A 19493-nucleotide genomic window follows, 5' to 3' on the forward strand; every position below is an offset into this window, starting at 1 on the left:
CATATACTGTAATTCAGCCATTATTTCCACACTCCGTACAAGTTAGTGTCAGTAATTCACCATTAGTTGTTTGGCAACCAATGCAGTAAAACTCATGAAGAAGAACAAAGTGGTGCAGAGACAGGAGGAGCAAAAAGGGGGAGAAATTTTAAAAAGCACCAGTTCATTTTTATAAAAATGGGTTTATAAATTGTTTTGTAACCTTGAGTGAGATTACTAAGAGCTTTAAATCTGTGCATTTCGTCTGCAATCTGAAATCGAAGTTTAAAGTTTCTTTCTCTCATCTGCAGTGCAGTGTGCAGGCAGCCTGCCCTGCATCAATCATGACAGCAGCCAAGATAGAGTCAAGAGAGTCAGTGCTTTTAGATGTTGTCTCCAAAGTCTCCAGTAGCATAAAAAAGCTGCCTAGATTTGGCTCTAGGCGCTTTTTTTAAATCAAAGTGCTAGAGGGGTCTGAAAAGTCGCAAAATATAGCCACTAAAGAGCTAAGTTAGCAACACTGCTCTTTGCATCGTTTGTTTTCAAATGGTTTGCTACTGTCTGTTTGGACTTTTCTGAAGATGTGCAGCAAATGGACTGATCCAATATGGTGGACACTGAAGAGGGGGCTTAATATAATAAGTGTTCTGATGGCATTTTAATGAAAGGATCTTTATCAAAAACATAATAAATGTGCACAAATAAGTAAAAGCTGTATTAACCATACCGGTTACAAGGTTAAGAGAAAAGAATGGGAAGATGCCTAGCAGCCGTAACATTCAAAAGGGAGCCCTCACACACCCTATATAGACACCTTTAAAAGGATCAATTTAAAATTATTGGACAACCTGAATCACCATCAAACATATCTCAAAAGTTGTTGTTTAAAATAAAACCTCAACAATCACTCTTACAATAGATGATAATTATGAAAATTAAATGTTTTCAAACCGAGACATAGAACTGAAAGTAAAAAAGTGACTTTCTTTTACGATTCAGAGTCCACTCCCTGATACTGTTGGCAAGCAGATCTGCAAAATCTTGAACCACATTACTTTCACTTTCCTTGTTGTATAATTTAGGAGAAATCACGTTATCTGCAGACTGGAATTATTACACCTTACACCCAGTCTAAAATGGGCAAAATTATTTAGTGAGACCCAGATGAGTTGTGTTTTCTTTTTTTCATTCTTTAACTTTTTTTATTATTATTGACAAATTTTCTGGCTTTGCTAAAAATCATATAGGGTCTTGAGAAGATCTTTTAAAAATAAATTGCATGTAGTGGAAAAAAAGGTATTAAACTATGCAGTCCAGTTTAAAAAAAAGATATTGATGGATTTCACTCAGCCAGCACTTTATTTTCTTTGCAAAAAAAAAAAAAAGAGAACCAGATGACATAATGCCCATACCTGATCTGGATAGATAAAGTTTGCCCCTCACTAATTTAAACCTTGCAGAAAGGCTGCGGAGGATTCTACATATTGTTACACAAAACAATTACAGACAGTTTGAGCAAAGAGTAAAATGTTTTTTCTTAACAGAGCTGAACATGTCAAACATATTATGGCTGAAGTCTAGATCTACTGTAGTCAGTAGGAAAGCTGCTAATGTTATGACTTTAATAAAGCTGGTTAGGTTTGGGTCCTGTTTTTATTTTTCAGTTGTTCTTCTGCAATCTCGATGATGCGTCTCAGGGTTTTCAGGAGCAGAGCATCAATGTCATTTTTCAAAGTAGTCTCTGAATGGTAGTTCTTAATAGGGAAGATGCAGTTCTCTGGGAATCCCACCAGTTTGCTGAACTTCTGAATCTGCAGGTTGTCAAAAATAATTACAGATAAAGTGAGAATTCTTTTTGCTTATCATACTGTACTTGAAGGAAGTCTGTTCAACATGACTTTTTCTGTGTCAGCAAGCCCTTTTAGTCAACCCAGGTTGGCCTAAATATTTGTCATTTTCATACAGTTTATTCGAAACCTTTACCTGCTCATGCAGTATCCTGCTGCAGAACATTTTTGCTAGATCTTTCTTAATTTCTGGACAGGCTTTGTCAGTTTTGGCAAAAATTACCATATGAGGAATCCCTGCAGAGAGGAAACAGACGTCATTTTCGCTGTTACTCAAAGTAAAGCTTTGTCAATGTAGACATTATGCAGATGTTACAGCATGTTGTCTTTTAAGGTCATTCTACTAAAATAAACAACCTAAGGGATTTTTATTGTATGTAGGGTTGTCATGCTACTAAACGTTTCAACTTGATACCGATACTAAGGAAAATATTTGATACTCAATACCATTTTCGATACCACAAGGATAAAATCAAAGACTCCAAAATTCTACAGAAATATTTTAATTAATAAATAAAATACAATAAATAAATACAATAAACAATAAGAACAATATTTTGAGGTTGTATGCTGTGCACAATATTAAGCAAGCTTTATAAAAAAAAACTTATAAAATTAAGTTTTCATTACTTGGCTATGCTTTGCACACATAATAATGACACTAGCCAAACCGTTTAAGAAACAAAAATAATTCTCAGCAGCTGCACCTGTTACAAAAAAAAAGTCTGAAACTGAAAAGTGCGTAGAATTATTCAATCACACAGTGTTCTGAAAGTGCTTTGTCCTCTATTCTGCACTTTAGATGAATGACTGCTTAGGTGCCACTGGTGGTGGCACTGTATAGATACTTTTAAAAACGAGTATATATATATCTGGATACAACGTTTTAGTATCAATACTTTTTTGAGTATTGATACTTTTGACAACCCTAATTGCAGAGATGGCAAAAGTACTCACTTTCCGTACTTGAGTAAAAGTACAGATACTTGTGTTAAAAAATACTCTGGTAAAAGTGGAAGTACTGATTAAACTTCTTTACTCAAGTAAAAGTAACAAAGTACAGGCTTGTAAATTTACTTAAAGTATAAAAGTAAAAGTAGAAACCACTTTTTTCATGCCGTTGCCTACATTTTAAATGGATGTCTGCCAATAGGACTAGATCTCCGTTGTGTTCATTTTCAATCATCTCGTCGTCCATGCTACTATGCTAACGCCACCGCCACCAAGCTGCAATGATTTGCCGCGAATGAATACCGCCGAATCTGTCGATTCATCTTGTAGTGGTGCGTCAAATGCAACGTAGATTCCCATCCAATTAGATTGAATTTGGTATTTGTGAGAAAACGGCTCGCCAGCTCCCATCTCACGTCAGAGGAGGAGTAAGCAGATGACTTGCAAAAAGGTGGTAAGAACCAGCGGACAACAAAATTCCAGTTCAAAAGCGTGTAGCGGTTTATTTACTGGTGCAACGGTGAAGACAAAAAAAAAACAAACAAACAAACTACTTTCAAATAAAGAAAACAAAACCGGCCATTGCAGGCAATGGCAATCACTGACAGCCTCACAGCAAGCTGACTTTAAATATAGTCTCTCTAAGCAGACCTTCAAAAGCAGTTTCTCCAACCAGTCTCTCCAAGCAGCCCTCCTAAGCCATTGGGAGTGTGCCCGTTAAATAGACCCACCAATAATCAGCCAATTGGGACAGCCCAACTAAACAGGAAGGCAAATCCCCAATAAAGCACAGTTAACATTGTAGAAAAATAAATACAGACAATAGCATCTTTCATACAAAAACATACATATTTATGAAATAATTTAACTATACTAACATTACCATTTCACCTACTTATTACCATGCAAACAATTATTACATACATTGAAATCCCACTTAACACCCCTGCCCCCTAATAGTCTTTTCCAATGCCCTGGGACAATGGATAAGAGACTGGCTCCGATGCGGTACGTGTTTCCACACGGACCAGTATGCTGACGGACTAAGGGAAGAGAATGTGTAATTTGACTGGGAATGTATATTAAAGCTGTCGCAGTGGGTACCTTCAGAGTTTGCTACGCTGGTGAGTAAGTAAAGTGTTGAATGAAAGGTGACGTTGTAATTTTTGGAACTAGTGTAAATTTCCGAGTGAATTGTTTGGAACTGCCGCCGCCATGACGGCCGGTCTGTGGTGCATGCTGGGAAATGTAGTGAAGGATGTGACGCTGTGTGTGATAGACAGCGGCTACACTTTGGGAACAGAGGGGGAAAACGGCTCTGTTTTCACAGTATTGATGACGTGAAAAATAATAACGGTAACTCCATTGAAATGATTCAAAACTAAAGTAACGAGCCAATTTTTAAAAATGTAAGGAGTAGAAAGTACAGATATTTGTGTAAAAATGTAAGGAGTAGAAGTAAAAAGTCGCCATAAAAATAAGTAGTAAAGTAAAGTGAAAATATCAGAAAAATCTACTTGAGTACAGTAACGAAGTATTTGTACTTCGTTATTCCCATCTCTGCCTAATTGTATGTTGGAATGATGTGTTTTCTCACCAAGGTCAGCGGCTTCATCTCTGATTTCCTGAATTATCTCCACAGTATTGTCTGGTATTATACTTGCTGTTTGGGCATCAATGACAGTAACCACTATGTGGACTTTGTCGTTTACATTTGGCTTCTTATTGTAGAACCGATCATCTTTGGATAAACTGCTCTGAGGGTTAAACTGAAAACAGGGAAGTAGACAAACTGTCAAAACAATAAAAATACCCAAAGCTGTATTGTCTCTATTTCCCCTGAATCTTTGACAGTTGCATAAGAACCCTTACAATGTAGCCATCCTTGATGCATCCCTTCATGGCCTTTTTTACGTCTTTCACATGGACTCTTCTTACTCTCCTATCAGCACTCTCCAGACCCGACATGTCATTCAGCACGAACGGATACATCTGTCCCTGGTCTCCTTTTTCAATGCTGTAGGTTGTGTACTGTTAACCAAAAAAGACAAACATTCAAAATAAAAGAATTATGATGTTTTGTATCAAGGTAAAAGTGGAAGAACATGTTGTCAATTTACAAATATCCTTTAGGCTAAATGCAGATCAATCATCACATCATAAACATAAAATCAGAATTACAAGAAATACCCTCTGTTTACCTTCTTAGTATGGCTTGTCTGACTGCTAGCGGCATCAGCCCTAACACTAATTTTTCCCGTCAATACGCTGGTGACAGAGTTGATGAAACTGGATTTTCCAGCTCCTATTGGTCCGTGGAGAAGGATCCTGAACTGCTGTTGACCATCAGCTGTTGGTCTGTAGTTGTCTATAAATTGCAGATCAGTTTCTCTGTTTCTGCTCAGGAAAACAAACATCACATTGTCTCGTTAGAAATAATCTTTACCTTTTTAACCCTAAAATACTTGGTATTTAAATATAATAAAACAGTATACTTCTCCATTAATCATAGTTTTTTTCAACTTTAGCCACGGCATGAGTCCCAAGCTTTCAGAGTGTACTATTTCTCTGCTTAACTTAAAAAAAATGTTACATTTTAAGTCATGTTTGACATTTGTTTACAACAAGAAGTGTTATTTAAAGAGTGATTGCTCCAGGAAATAGATCTGTGAAAAAACCCTGAGGCATTAACACCTTCAGGCAGCAACAGCCTCCGTCACAGCCCCATAGATGTAATTAAGTCTTAATGCATTGACTCAACAGTAGTCCCTAATTGAAAGGCTTGATTACTTTGTGAGAACATGGAGAAGGTTAGAGGGTAAGAGGAGAGGAAACAGAGAGACATGACATAAAACTATTCCATTATGAGACAGTTGTTATCGTACATTTAGTGCTGCATAGCAACATGTTCTCATTATCAGTTCGTATGAAATTGTACGAAAAGTTATGCACACTATTTTGGACGTTTTTCCTCAAAAAACCCGATCAGTGCGCATGCGCTGGCAGACAGAAAAAAAAACAGATCCGCGGACGAACGTAAAACTGGGGAAAACAGTGCAATAATCACTTCTTAATGTCTCTAACTACGTTGCTTGCTGTTTTATATCTTAGGGGTAGGGTCAGGGTTAGGGCTAATTGTTTTTTAAATTCTATGTTCTTGAATGGTGCGTCAGATGCGCATGCACATACGACGAAAAAAACGTCCAAAACGTACGAAATTACGGTGCATAACTTTTCGTACGATTTCATACGAACTCATAATGAGGATACACTGTGCATAGACACTCACCCCCAGTCCATGTCTCGCCATGGTTCATCAAGAACTGTTAAATTAAGAATTATTAGAATATATATCACCTACAGCAATGAATAGATATCAGTTTCAAATCCAACTTACATGTAGGAGGAGGAGGAGGAGGAGGAGGAGAGGAAGAAAAGAAATTTCCCATAACTGAAATACAAAAAGATCTTAGGTCAGTCTAATCTAATTTTAGCATTGTATATTAAAAATAATTGAGAAACCAACAATAAAAATAATTTATTTGCTTTAAACTTATCACTTCAAAATTGGACGGACTGAATCACCAAACATATCTCAAAAGTTGCCTTTTAAAATGAAACCTCCACAGTCACTCTGATAATAGATGAGAATGTATAAAAATTTAGTCAAGCACACCGAGACATAAAACTGAAAGTAAAAAAGCGACTTACTTTCACGACTCAGAGTCCACTCCCTGATACCATTGAAAAGCAGAAATCAAGTGCATGGCTCATTATAACCTCTTGAATCACATTACTTTCACTTTCCATAGTCACGTGATTTAGGAGAAATCCTGTCCTCTCATGTTTGGGTTTTGGTTACTAGCCCAAATGCAGAACAAACACAGAGACTGGGGAAAAGTTCAAAGGTTTAATTAATAAATGAACATAATAACAGGACAGGGGGGTAATCAGGTCCAGGGCTGGTCACGACTGGGTTTACAGTTCTGGAGATAGAGCAGAGCGGTAGAGGGGGGAAAAGGAGGGTTCAGAGGCTGTCGGCAGGCTGGGGGCTTGGTGGAGGCTGAGCTTGGTTAAGGGCTTGCAGATTACCAGGTTTGAGTTCAGGAGCGGATCTAGAAAAATATTTATGGGGTGGCAAGAGGGGGGCAGGAATATTTTAGGGGTGGCAACATATGGCATTTGTTTACACTGAATTTAATCACAGTTATCACAGTTTTGGTGAGAATAGTATGTACAGTATTAGTGTTTCATGTGAAACAGTTCATATTAATAATACATCGTACAATGTGATCTCACTTAATAGGAGATAGAAGAATGATAACACTACTTCTAGAGGGGCCTTATGACAGGAAAGGTATTAAGGTAAGACACAGGGGCTGAGTCGCAGATATGTGAGATTGACTGTCAGAGAGGCAGCTTTGTAGCATTTGCACAAGAAAAAACTATAGAAAGAAAACCTAACCCATCAGAGATCAATGGACTGAGCTGGACTACAGTGAGCAGAACTACACAGTAGAAATAAATGGGTCAAGGCACCCGAACAAGGTACTGGACATCCATGTAATGTTTACTCTGAACACACATTCACCCCATTTGCTCCTCAGAAACTTGACATACAGCAGTTAAGGCAACATGAAAGGGACATTTCATGCATGTAAATATGCTGTAGATAGAGCTGTATATGGAGGACTCTGCCATATTTAAAAATAAATACAGAAATAAATAAATGCTCAATAAATAAATAAGCATACAATTAATTGCCACCAAAAATACAATCAACAAATAAATGTAATTAGAAATTATATTATAATGGCAGGCAGAAACGTTAAAAGGGCAGGCAGAAAGAAATAGCGGCGAAGAAATAACTAGGGTAAAAAAAATACAAAGGAAGAATAAAACAGACAAAAATATGATAACATGCACATAAATAAATACTTAAAAATATAAGTAATTAAAAAATGAAGTTGAAGATAATTAATGACAAAAAATAAATAAGGTAAATATTAAAAAGGCACAGAAATAAAGAAGCCAATTAAAAGAGTTATATACCTTTATGACTAGCTGTATAATTTAATTTCTACTGACATTTATTTGTTGTTTGTATTTTGGTGGCAATTAATTGTATGCTTATTTATTTATTAAGCATTTATTTATTTCTGTATTTATTTTTAAATATGGCAGAGTTGGTCCTCCATACTGCTGTATCAACAAATCAACAAAAAGGTGGGTTCTGTATGTTACATCAAAATCTCCACAAATCTGAAAAGAAGCAACATAAAAATACATTTTGCTTGTGAGTAGGTTCATACAGGTCATTTCTGGATAGTTTCATATTATATATACAAAAAAGAAACAACAACACTGCTTCATATTAAGCAGGATTCACACCAGTATCACATTTTTAACTTTTAACACTTTTGGTTTTATTAAAGGAAATATCAGATTTTCTCAGGTGCCAAAACAAAATGTAGCAGCTCTGTAAAGGCTCAGCAGAGAGCAGAACATAAAGTTAACATGACTATAACAGCTGAATGCAGTGATTTCCATGTTGCTCAGCAAAACGCTTCACAACTTTATTTAGATCCAATGCCTTTGTGCGTTTTGATTTGAGTTCAACCAAACTTGATCGTCTCTTTTCTGTCATAGTTGACCGCAAATATGTCTTTATGAGCCTGAAACGTCAGGCCTAACTAACATCATGGATAGAGAAATAACGTTCTGCAACCTGATTTTTATCATCTCAAAATCAGCATTGCAGCTATGCTAGCAACATTGTGCTTTCATTATGATTTCATTTCTCGATAGATAGTTAATCAGTTTTTACCTGTTTCATCCCGTGTCTCCTCTCCCCATGACCACTGGCTCCCTCGCTTTGCCCCATTCGGTTTTCAAAACAATCAGTCTCAGTCGCTCTCGCGTCATCTCGTGCTGCATTCACTGCAGTCCGACATTGGAAATTATCGGTCGTAATTCTCAAATTATCCATAATTTATAAGCCTCGCCACCCCTACCGCCAACTGGGGTGGCAGCAGGGGTGGCAAGGCTGTCATTTAGGGTGGCATTTGCCACCCTATGCCACCCCAGTAGATCCGCCTATGTTTGAGTTTTCCTTCTAGATTCTTCAGGGAGCAGGTTGACAGATCTTTGGCAGGTTTGGTTCTCCAGGGTTCTTCTGAGATCAGACAGACAGATTTCCAACAGAGGAACTCTTCAGGGTTTCTGGTTACAGACAGGTTCAACCTGGGAAGCAGAGAAGAGAGATCAGGATCAGGTTCAGGTCAAGAGGTCAGGAGACAAGACAGGCAGTTTGGCTCAGGGTTTGCTGTACCATAACTGACTAAACACTCTGGCACTGTAGTGTGGTCCTCAGCCCACTTAAATACTGGTCTCCTGATGAGCAGATAAGGAACAGCTGGTGAAGTCAGCTTCAGCCTCAGGAGATCCAATACGCCCTCTGGTGGAGAAAAGATAGACTGAACCCCAGATCCCAAAAGTAAAACAACCCCCTAGGAAGGGATCCTCAGCGCCCTCTGGTGGGCAAACCTCAGGATCCCAACAGAGCCCCCCCCTCAAGGGCGGATTCCAGACGCCCTCAGAACAGTCCATGACAAAAACAAAAAAACAACCCACCCAGGGTGGGCGGAGGGGGCACCAGGCAAGGAGGGCAAGAAAAAACAGAGTCCATAACAAAAAACAACCCACCCAGGGTGGGCGGAGGGGGAAACAGGCAAGGAGGGCAAGAAAGTCTCTAGAGGTAGAGTCTCTGGAGGCCGGCCATGGGGCCGGAGGCCAAACAGAGTCTCAGGAGACCGGCCGTGGGGCCGGAGGTGAGGCACAGTCTCAGGAGGCCGGCCGTGGGGCCGGCGGCGAGGCAGAGTCTCAGGTGGCTGGCCGAGGGGCCGAAGGCATGGCCGACGTTCCGGGGGCCGGCTGCAGGGCCGGAGACGTGGCAGACGCTCAGTAGGCCGGCCGTTGGACAGGAGGCAAAGCAGACATTCAGGAGTCCGGCCGTGGGTCAGGGGACGTAGGAGGGTTATAGGAGAATGACATCTCCGTCGCTGCTGAATCTTCGTAGGAGGAAGACACCTCCGCCGCTGCAGAAGTTTAGGAGGAGGACGACGCCCCAATTTCAGCAGGTAGCCCCAAGGGAAACGCCGTCCCCTCTTCAGCGACTCAGCAACAGTCTCAGAGGGGGCCGCGGACTGCGGCTCTGGAACAGGGACCGCCGACTGCGGCTCAGGAACAGGCCCAGAAGTGACCGCCAACTGCGATTCAGGAACAGGCCCAGAGGTGACCGCCGACTGCGGTTCAGGAACAGGCCCAGAGGTGACCGCCGACTGCGGTTCAGGAACAGGCTCTGAGGGGGCTGCCGACTGCGTTTCAGGAACAGGCTCAGAGGTAACCATCGACTGCGGTTCAGGAACAGGCTCTGAGGGGGCCGTCCACTGCGGTTCAGGAACAGGTTCAGAAGGGGCCGCTGACTGCGGCTCAGGAACAGGCTCAGACAGGGCAGCCAACTGCGGCTCCGGATCAGGAACAGAGGAGACCACCGACTGCGGCTCCGGATCAGGAACAGAAGAGACCGCCGACTGCGGCTCTGAATCAGGAACAGAAGAGACCACCGACTGCGGCTCCGAATCAGGAACAGAAGAGACCACAGACTGCGGCTCCGAATCAGGAACAGAAGAGACCACCAACTGCGGCTCCGAATCAGGAACAGAAGAGACCACCGACTGTGGCTCCGGATCAGGAACAGAGGGAACCGCAGACTGTGGTTCCAGATCAGGAACAGAGGAGCCCGCCGATTGCGGCTCCGGATCAGGAACAGGGGAGCCCGCCGACTGCAGCCCCGGATCAGGAACAGAGGAGCCCGCCGATTGCGGCTCCGGATCAGGAACAGAGGAGCCCGCCGATTGCGGCTCCGGATCCAGCATGGAAGAAACCGCCCACGGCGGCACAGGTTCAGTCTCCGAGGTGGCTTGAAGCGCCCGCAGAGGGCTCTTGGCGGTTTGGAGCGCCTGCTGAGAGGCTCTTGGAGGCGTATTTCCACCAACTCCGAACTCTGAAGCCCTTTTAAATATATACTCAGGGGTCTCTGGATGGCACAGAGCAGGCTCAGGGGTCTCTGGACGGCACAGAGCAGGCTCAGGGGTCTCTGGACGGCACAGAGCAGGCTCAGGGGTCTCTAGACGGCTCAGAGCTGACTCAGGGGTCTCTAGACGGCTCAGAGCGGGCTCACGGCGACGCCATCTCTTACGCCGGAGGATCTTAGGAGCTGGGTTTACAGGTTCATTAACGGGTGCTGACGCTTGATCTGGCTGGCAGAGAGAGAAATGGGGAGGCATGAAGGGGAAGAGATCATCCCTATCCCCATAAAAAAAAACTCCAAAGGTCTGATTCCTGAATGTAGGGAGCTCTGACTGTCTGGGGTTCTGAGACTAAGGAGGCAGATACGCTAACTGGGTCCGATGCTGGCAATACAGAATTACTTCCGGGTTCTGACTCTAAAGATTCTAGAATGCTAACGGGCTCAGAAGTCAGAGATTCAGGAATGGGTACTGGTTCTGAGTAAAAAGTTAAAAATGTGATACTGGTGTGAATCCTGAGTAGCAAAAATCACGTGTGTAAAGAGAGCCAACCGAAAAACCGCTTGACTTGTAACCAATGATTTGTCTGTATTTCTGGGTCTTGAAGCGAAAATACTTCAGACACTAGTGTCTCTGTGTGTGCTTACAGATTGATCTACACATTTGCAAGTCTCAGTACACATTTGTGGATCTGAATACAGATTTGTGGATTTTTTACACATTTGCAAAACAGATTACACACAAGTAGTTTTACACATTTGCAGATTGTTGTACAGACACACAAATCTCCTCACACATTTACAGATTTATTTACACATTTTCAAATCCCACTGCACACACACAAATCAAGATACAGACACACAACTCTCCACACACATTTGCAAATATTAAAGCTACCATTTTGGCCCCATAGTAACACAAACCCCTAGGAAGGGATCCTCGGCGCCCTCTGGTGGGCAAGCCTCAGGATCCCAACATGTCCCACTGGGGTTATTACAACTTAGAAGGCTGGAAAATGTATTTCTTTTTGTTTTATTTTCTGGGTTTTTTTGTGTTTCTTTTTTACAGTGTCCTTTCTGACAATGTGGCAATAAGAATAATTGTCTTGATGCCAAAAAGAGCCCAACAGATTTTACTTTCACAAGTGTAGCAGTATGGCAATGACCATATTGCTCCACTTGTTTCATGCATATAAATTGCTTTATTATAATTATGCAGGGAGTTTTACAGTTTATATGGACACTACAATGTAAATAGAGCAGAAAAACAGAAGACGGGGGAAAAAAGGAAATAAAACAAAAAAAGAGAGAGAAAAGATGAAAGAAAGAAGAGATAGAAAGGAGACAATGACAAAACATTTTCAGTCTGCTTCATCACCTGTAACGAGATGAAAAAAGAACAGCACAACCGAAAGACATGGTACGAGATATACAATAAAGCAACACCTTTAAACTATCGCTAAAGTAATATTATTAAGTCTGACATGTACTCTGTGTTACCTGAAGATATGAATGTGGGGTTTCTGTTTGGAAGTGAATCTCTGAGTACCTGGAGCCAATCACCTGTAATTGTTTGTGAGGGTGAACTTGTGCATGTAAAGTTTATCCATAGAAAAAATACTTAATATTGGTTGTGGAGAGCTGAAGAGGCGCACCCCCCAGAGCACTGAGTCCAGCGCCAGGAGCCAGAGCCAATCCCCCTACCCACCCCGCAGCCACACACGCCGCAATCAGCGGGAACAAAGCAGCTCCACCATGCCTCTAAATGTGAAAACCCACCCGAAAACCCAATCAGCGCAGCCAGCCCATCCACACCAGCCCCCCAACACCACCCCCGCCGGAGCCGCCCAGACCATCACACACCAGCGGCGCGCCGCCAGCAGGACCCCCACCCAACGGGCCCGCCCGCCCGCCCCCGAGAAAACAGACATGCCAATCCCCCCCAAAAAAAAAACAAAAAAAAAACAAATAATTAATTAATCAATTTAATAAAAACAAATAAAAATTCCACTATTTAAGAGGAGAAATGCAAGTGGAAAAACCAGAGCCCAAAACGAGACCCAAGACCTGCACCTCACCATGCCGTGCAGCTCCACAGCCCACCCCCGAACCGATACCACAGAACCGGCATCGGAAAAAGCATCGCCCAGGACCCGGCATCGAAGCGAAGGCACCGGCACCGAAAATCCCTGAACAACACCCAGCCCTACCCCGAAGTGAGTCCAGTCCCAGGCCCCAGGTATCTGAGGCCCCAGGGGCGTCCGACTCCCAGACAGGAGCCCCAGCAAAGCCCTGGCCGCCCGGTGCCAGCGGAGAGGCCGCCAGGAATGAGCCAGCAGCCACCTGGGTATCCACCCCCAGACCCCGAGCTCCACCAGTGCACCGGCGAGCCCCGACGCCAGCCAGCGGAGGGAGAGCAGGACGGGGGGAATGGGCTCCGCAGTTAGTGGAGACTTGAGATGTATTTGGGAGAGGGTGCAGTTGAGACCCCAACCTGGGAGAGAAAAAAAAACACTCACAATCTCAATCATGCCTTCCCTCCCTATTGCCCACACTTGCACCACAGAGAAAGAAATAAATGAATAAATAAATAATAAAAAAAATAATAATAATAAAATACATGCCCCTCCTTCCAACCTTCTTTGGGGAGAGCAGAGGCGACAGCCCCGCCACCGGCAGGCTACCTAGGCCCCGCAGCCGGCCCTAGCCAAAACCACGGACCAGGTGGCTCACTCTTCCTCCAGGCCCCAGACTCTGGGTGGCAGCTGGAGAACAGGGGTGTGAGAAGACCCCGATCCTCCCTGCGCCCGCTCAAATGTTGTGTTGATGCGTGTTGCTCTCAGATGTAATTAAAACTCGGAGTACCAAGAGGGGGTGTCCAGCACAGTCCACCCCCCCTCCGGGAGATAGATGGTGTCAGCGCACCCCCCCCCCGTCGAAAACCCTGAACCCTCAATGTCTAGATGCGAGAGGGGATGGAGGAGGCCGACCGTGGTGAGGCCCATAAAATAACCCCCCCCCACCCCATTGAACTGTCAATTAAAGAAGTAATACTATCAAATGTTTATTTATAGCATTAAAAAGGCGTGTATCAGTTTTCAGTTAACTCTAATCTAACTTTAACATTTTAAATTAAACCATTTCAGTGAATCCAATAATACAGCTATCAACACCTACAGAACCTGTTTAAAAAATAACCAATGAGTTACTGTTACAATTAATTTCCCTTTGGGATTAATTAAGTATTTTTCAATCAAATCGAATAATAATTACATTGATAAACTAAACACAAAAAAGTAATTAATTTCATTAAAATGTAGACAATAGACAGATAGACAATCTGAATGAAATAAAAAATCTACCTTAAAAATTACAGTTTAATATAAAAACTACCACAATCAGAGATAATATGTGATGACGTATAATGCTTCTTTCTCAAGAGAACTGAGACACAAGAAAGTAAAAGAAAAGAAAAACGATGTAGCTTTGCGGTGCAGCCCTCTGAGTGAGAAACAGAACTGCTGGTCAGTGCACGACTGAGATGCTGCTGAATCATTTATCCCCTCTGCATCCAGGTTACTTTCACTTTCAATTTTTATGATTACATCATTTAGGAGAAATCTGTTCTGTAGACTGAATTCATTACACTTTAGAAGGCAGCCTCTGGAGGTATAGAAATGTATGATAATGGCTGAAACATTTAGAGAGTTGTTTTTTTAATTTTATTCTTTAGAAAAACCTAATCATTAATCAATCTTGAAATATTCTTCTGGTTTTCTTAACAATGCAAAGTAAGCATCTTGGCTCCTCTGCATTTGTTGTCCTGTTCTGATTTTAATCTTTTTTATTGAGACAATTTGTGCCTTAGTTTCTGTTAGGGTTCTGTTTGTGGGGTTTGTTTTTGTGTTTTCTTTTTGTCTCTCCCTCCACCTCCAGGTGGTGCCTATTCACCCTTTTGGCTTGGAGGGCGGCTTCCGGGTTTTTTCCTCCTCACCTGCGGCTTGTTGGGTCATTACCAGAGGAGTATAAGAGCAGCGGAATGTCACCACCTCGGCGCCAGAGTGTTTGCCAGTATTGGGTACTCTAGCCTTACTGTGATGGCTGAGTCGAACCTCTGAGCCTTGTCTCTCTGAGTCTAAGCCTTTGCCTTTGTCTCCTTTTGTTCACCGGTAGGATATCCTCCTGATCCGCTGGATAAGCCTGGTCCTTCTACCCCCTTGGAATGAAATATTCGAGTCACACTGAGCAAGGGGAAACCTTCACCAGGTTCCGATCTAGCCACCCTCTGGAAAACCCTGTGACAGTCCGCTCCGTTGCTCCACAGGACCCATCTTGTCTGCCATGTCCGCCCTCCAACGAGTTCAACCACCACTGGTCAATACCCCCACAAACTGGACCCAAGGATCAACCAATGTAAGTCATTACTACCGTTCATCTGCCAAGTACCCTTTTCCCTACGGACCATGAACTCATCACTGTAACCTCGCCTCTAGACTTTCCGGTTCCGCTTCACCAGACAGCAGGATTTCCCTCCCGTTGAGAATTCCCACTTGTTTGTCCCACTGGGTTTAGTGTTTGTCTCTCTGGTTGCATACGTCAATAAACTGGTTAACTTTTACCCTGCCTCTGAGTGGTGTTCTGCAAGTGGGCAAATTTTAGGATCCCATCATGACAGTTTCATCAGACATTTGGCGCAAACACTTTGCTTGTAGTTTCTTTATTTTATCTTCACTAAACATGCTTCATGGAGATCAAACTCTGACAATATTAAAAATAAATGCAAAAACTAACATATACTCAATAAATATACAGGCATATAAATAAACCACAAAAAAGTAAAGCAAATAATGAGGTGTGAGGAATTTTTGACTTAGTTGATCAAAAAAATGCAAGCGAAGATCATCGCCGCAAGCTCAGCCAGGGGGAGCGTGTCATGCAAGTCTATCACTGGATACAATCAACTGGTTTTCCTTGAAAGAAACTTTCAACCACTCTGACTGTAATGTCTCCACACCTTGAGATGACATGTGATGTGAACTGGTGCTATACAAATAAAATGAATTAAACTAAAATGCTTGTTAAAGAAAAAACAGTTTGGATTTATTCAGTGAAAATATTAGATGAAACGTGCTAAAGTTGTGATGCTTTTAACACTATGACATAGCTTGTTAGATTTACATCCTCTTATTGGTCAGGTGTTCTTCTCCAATCTCAATGATGCATCTCAGGCTGTTCAGGAGCAGAGCATTCATATCTTTGTCCAAACTTCTCTCTGTACGGTAGTTTTTTACAGGGAAGATGCAGTTCTCTGGGATTCCCGATATTTTGCTGGTTTCCTCAACCTGCAGATAAAATGCAAAAGCTGTTATTAAAAGTAGCAACACTCAGTTAGGAAGAAGAAAATTAGTGAAAGGTTACAAACAAAGATTCGAACACTCACTGAGAATGTGGGACAAAATATTATTTACCTTTTGTTTTATTAGCCGGCTCCTGCAGACATTTTTTACATCTTTCTGGGTCTCAGAACAGAGTTCATCAATTTTGGTGAGAAGGATCACATTAGGAATCCCTGTAGAGATGAAACAAAGAGAGACACTTACATACTGTATTACTACCATAAAACTAAGGTTCTGTACTTTGATGTGACAAAATTATAACTTTTTTCATTCATCAGTTGCTATGTTGAGAGTTAAACAACTAACAAGTGTTTTTCTTCTTTGGAATAAAGTTTTGTCTCACCCTGGTCAGTGGCGTCATCTCTGATGCTCTGAAATGTCTCTATAGTGCTTTATGCCATTAGAGTTATGGTGTTGACATCAATGACAGAAACCAGGACATGGACTTGGTCATTGACAGTTGGAGTCTCGTTGTAGAACTGATCAGTTTTAGACAAACATTTTCCAGAGTTTAACTAAATAAAAAAAAAATGAATGAATTATGAACACATCAATAACACTTTGTTGGCTGTTTTTTCCACTTTAAAAGCTGCAGCAGAAATCTTACTGTGTAACCATCCATGATGTGTCCTTTCAGAGCCATTTCCACGTCTTTCATATAGACTCTTCTCTGTCCCCGATTGCCGCTTTCCAGATCCATCATGTCATTTAGTACAATCGGATACACTATTCCCTGGTTTCCTTTTTTGATGCTGTAGCTTTTGTACTGTTATAAAAGAAAAAATAAAGATCAAAAATGAAACACAGAAATTTTAAACTTTAGCTTTTTCATTTAATCAGGTTATTCTATGTTAAATGTATATTTTCTGTATACTTAGAAATGTGTATTCCAGGTTAAAGTGGGAGAACATGATGTGAATACATTCCAGAATTGGAGGACACTTAGTGTCTCTACCTACAAATTTCGAACAAACAATATCAATTATGCTCTAAAACTATATTCTTGGCATAATCCTGTTACTTAAAACTTTTAAGCCATCAGGAAAAAATGAAAAAAAAGTCAGATACAGGACCTGAAAGAAAATATATCGTCCAAACTATTGCTCAGATCATTTACATTAGCCTAGGTTAGGTCATCACTTCTATTTTTTATATTTTCTAAATACTTTAAGAGAAACTGGAGTGTGTCACTCAAAGCAACAGCATCTGTTACTCATGTTATCATAATAATCCACATTACTATAGTCCTATTTTTGTCTTTCGTTTTACTCGCTACATTTTGTATCAGTCAGATAGTAAACCAGCTAAAACAGAAAAAATGTACTTGTGAACAAAATCAAGTAGGTGAGTGTAACAGTAGATGAGTTGATGAGTGTAACAGGGTTACATTAATGTTTAATACATCCATCTCCAGCTGTCAATGGGCGAGAGACCTTGGACAGGTCGCCAGGCTGTTGCAGGGCAACACTGAGACATACCATTGGTTCACACCTTATTTAGAGAAGCCAGTTAACCTAACAGTCATGTATTTGGACCCGGAGAGAACCCATGCATGCTCATGGACAACATGCAAACTCCATGCAGAAAGACCCCGGGCCAGGAATTGAACCCAGAACCTTCTTGCTGCAAGGCAGCAGTAATACCTATTGCGTCACTGTGCAGCCTGTTTAATAAATGTAACCATTTATTTCATGGTGGTTTTTGGGAAAAATACTGAAAAATCTTAAATGTCTCCACTATATTTTTTAAAAGTTCTAGACTGCACTTTTTACATGTGCAGTGTTTTATACGAGCTATCCTGTTTATTATTTTAGAAGAAAGATATAATAGTATATAATTTATACAACATTAGGATGATTCTTCCTCTCCTTGGGCTGCCACCTTATCGTGGTGGAGAGGTTTGAGTGTCCCAATGATCCTGGGAGCTATGCTGTCTGGGGCTTTGTGCACCTGGTAGGGCCACCCAAGGCAGAGAGGTCCTAGGTGAGGAACCAGACAAAGCTCAGCCCGAAGACCCCTATGATGAGTACAATATTTGGATTCGACGTTCCCTCGCCCGAACGCGGGTCACCGGGGCCCCACTCTGGAGCCAGGCCTGGAGGGGGGGAACGATGGCGAGCGCCTGGTGGCCGGGCTTTTACCCATGGGGCCCGGCAGGGCTCAGCCCGAAGAGGAAACATGGGTCCCCCCTTACATGAGCCCACCACCCGTATGAGGGGCCATAGGGGTCGGGTGCAATTTGTGGTGGGTGGCTTCACCCACCACACATTGCACATTGTTTCTTGAGACTTCAATGCTCACGTGGGCAATGACAGTGAGACCTGGAGGGGCGTGGTTGGGAGGAATAACCCACCTGACCTGAACTCGAGCGCTGTTCTGTTGTTGAACTTCTGCGCTCGTCATGGATTGTCCATAACAAGCACCATGTTCAAGCATAAGGGTGTCCATATGTGCACTTGGCACCAGGACACCCTAGGCCACAGTTCGATGATCGACTTTGTCATCGTTTCATCTGACTTGCGGCCGTATGTCTTGGACACTCGGGTGAAGAGAGGTGCGGAGCTTTCCACTGACCACAACCTGGTGGTGAGTTGGCTCCGTTGGTGGGGGAGGATGCCGGTCAGACCTGGCAGGCCCATACTTGTTGTGAGGGTCTGCTGGGAACGTCTGGCGGAGTCCCCTGTTAGGCAGTGCTTTAACTCCCATCTTCGGCAAAACTTCGAACACGTCCCGGGGGAGATGGGGGACATTGAGTCCGAGTGGACCATGTTCCATTCCTCCATTGTCGAGACGGCTTATCTAAGATGCGGCTGCAAGGTTGTTGGTGCCTGTTGTGGCGGTAACCCTCGAACCCGTAGGTGGACACCTCCGGTGAGGGATGCTGTCTGGTTGAAAAAGGAGGCCTATTGGGCCTTTTTGGCCTGTGAGACTCCGGAATCAGTTGATGGGTAACGGCGGGCAAAGCGGCATGCGGCTCGGGTGGGTGCTGAGGCAAAAACTCGGGTGTGGGAGGAGTTTGGAGAGGCCATGGAGAAAGACTTCCATATGGCTCTGAAGTGATTCTGGTCCACCATCCGGCGTCTCAGGAGGGGGAATCGGTGCAGCACCAACACTGTTTATAGTGGGGATGGTGTGCTGCTGACCTCGACTCGGGACGTTGTGGGTCGGTGGGCGGAATACTTCGATGACCTCCTCAATCCCACCAACATGCCTTCCATTGAGGAAGCTGGG

At 42.7% G+C, this 19493-nt stretch overlaps 1 protein-coding gene and 1 pseudogene across 1 annotated transcript; both read right to left on the bottom strand.

Moving 5' to 3' along the window:
- Nucleotides 1–1377: 1377 nt before the first annotated feature.
- On the bottom strand, nt 1378–6077 carry LOC119789389 (interferon-induced protein 44-like). The gene is made up of 6 exons (XM_038294257.1): nt 6067–6077; nt 4979–5174; nt 4650–4808; nt 4375–4546; nt 1963–2063; nt 1378–1790 (listed from the first exon to the last, which is right to left on the bottom strand). The coding sequence occupies exons 1-6, from the start codon at nt 6075–6077 to the stop codon at nt 1614–1616; spliced, it is 816 nt and encodes a 271-aa protein (XP_038150185.1). The 3' UTR covers nt 1378–1613.
- A 9897-nt stretch (nt 6078–15974) lies between these two features.
- On the bottom strand, nt 15975–18665 carry LOC119789390 (annotated as a pseudogene).
- Between the last annotated feature and the right edge of the window lie 828 nt (nt 18666–19493).

This window comes from Cyprinodon tularosa, unplaced genomic scaffold (assembly GCF_016077235.1).
Source record: "Cyprinodon tularosa strain WSP-4 unplaced genomic scaffold, ASM1607723v1 ctg338, whole genome shotgun sequence".
Classification (NCBI taxonomy): domain Eukaryota; kingdom Metazoa; phylum Chordata; class Actinopteri; order Cyprinodontiformes; family Cyprinodontidae; genus Cyprinodon; species Cyprinodon tularosa.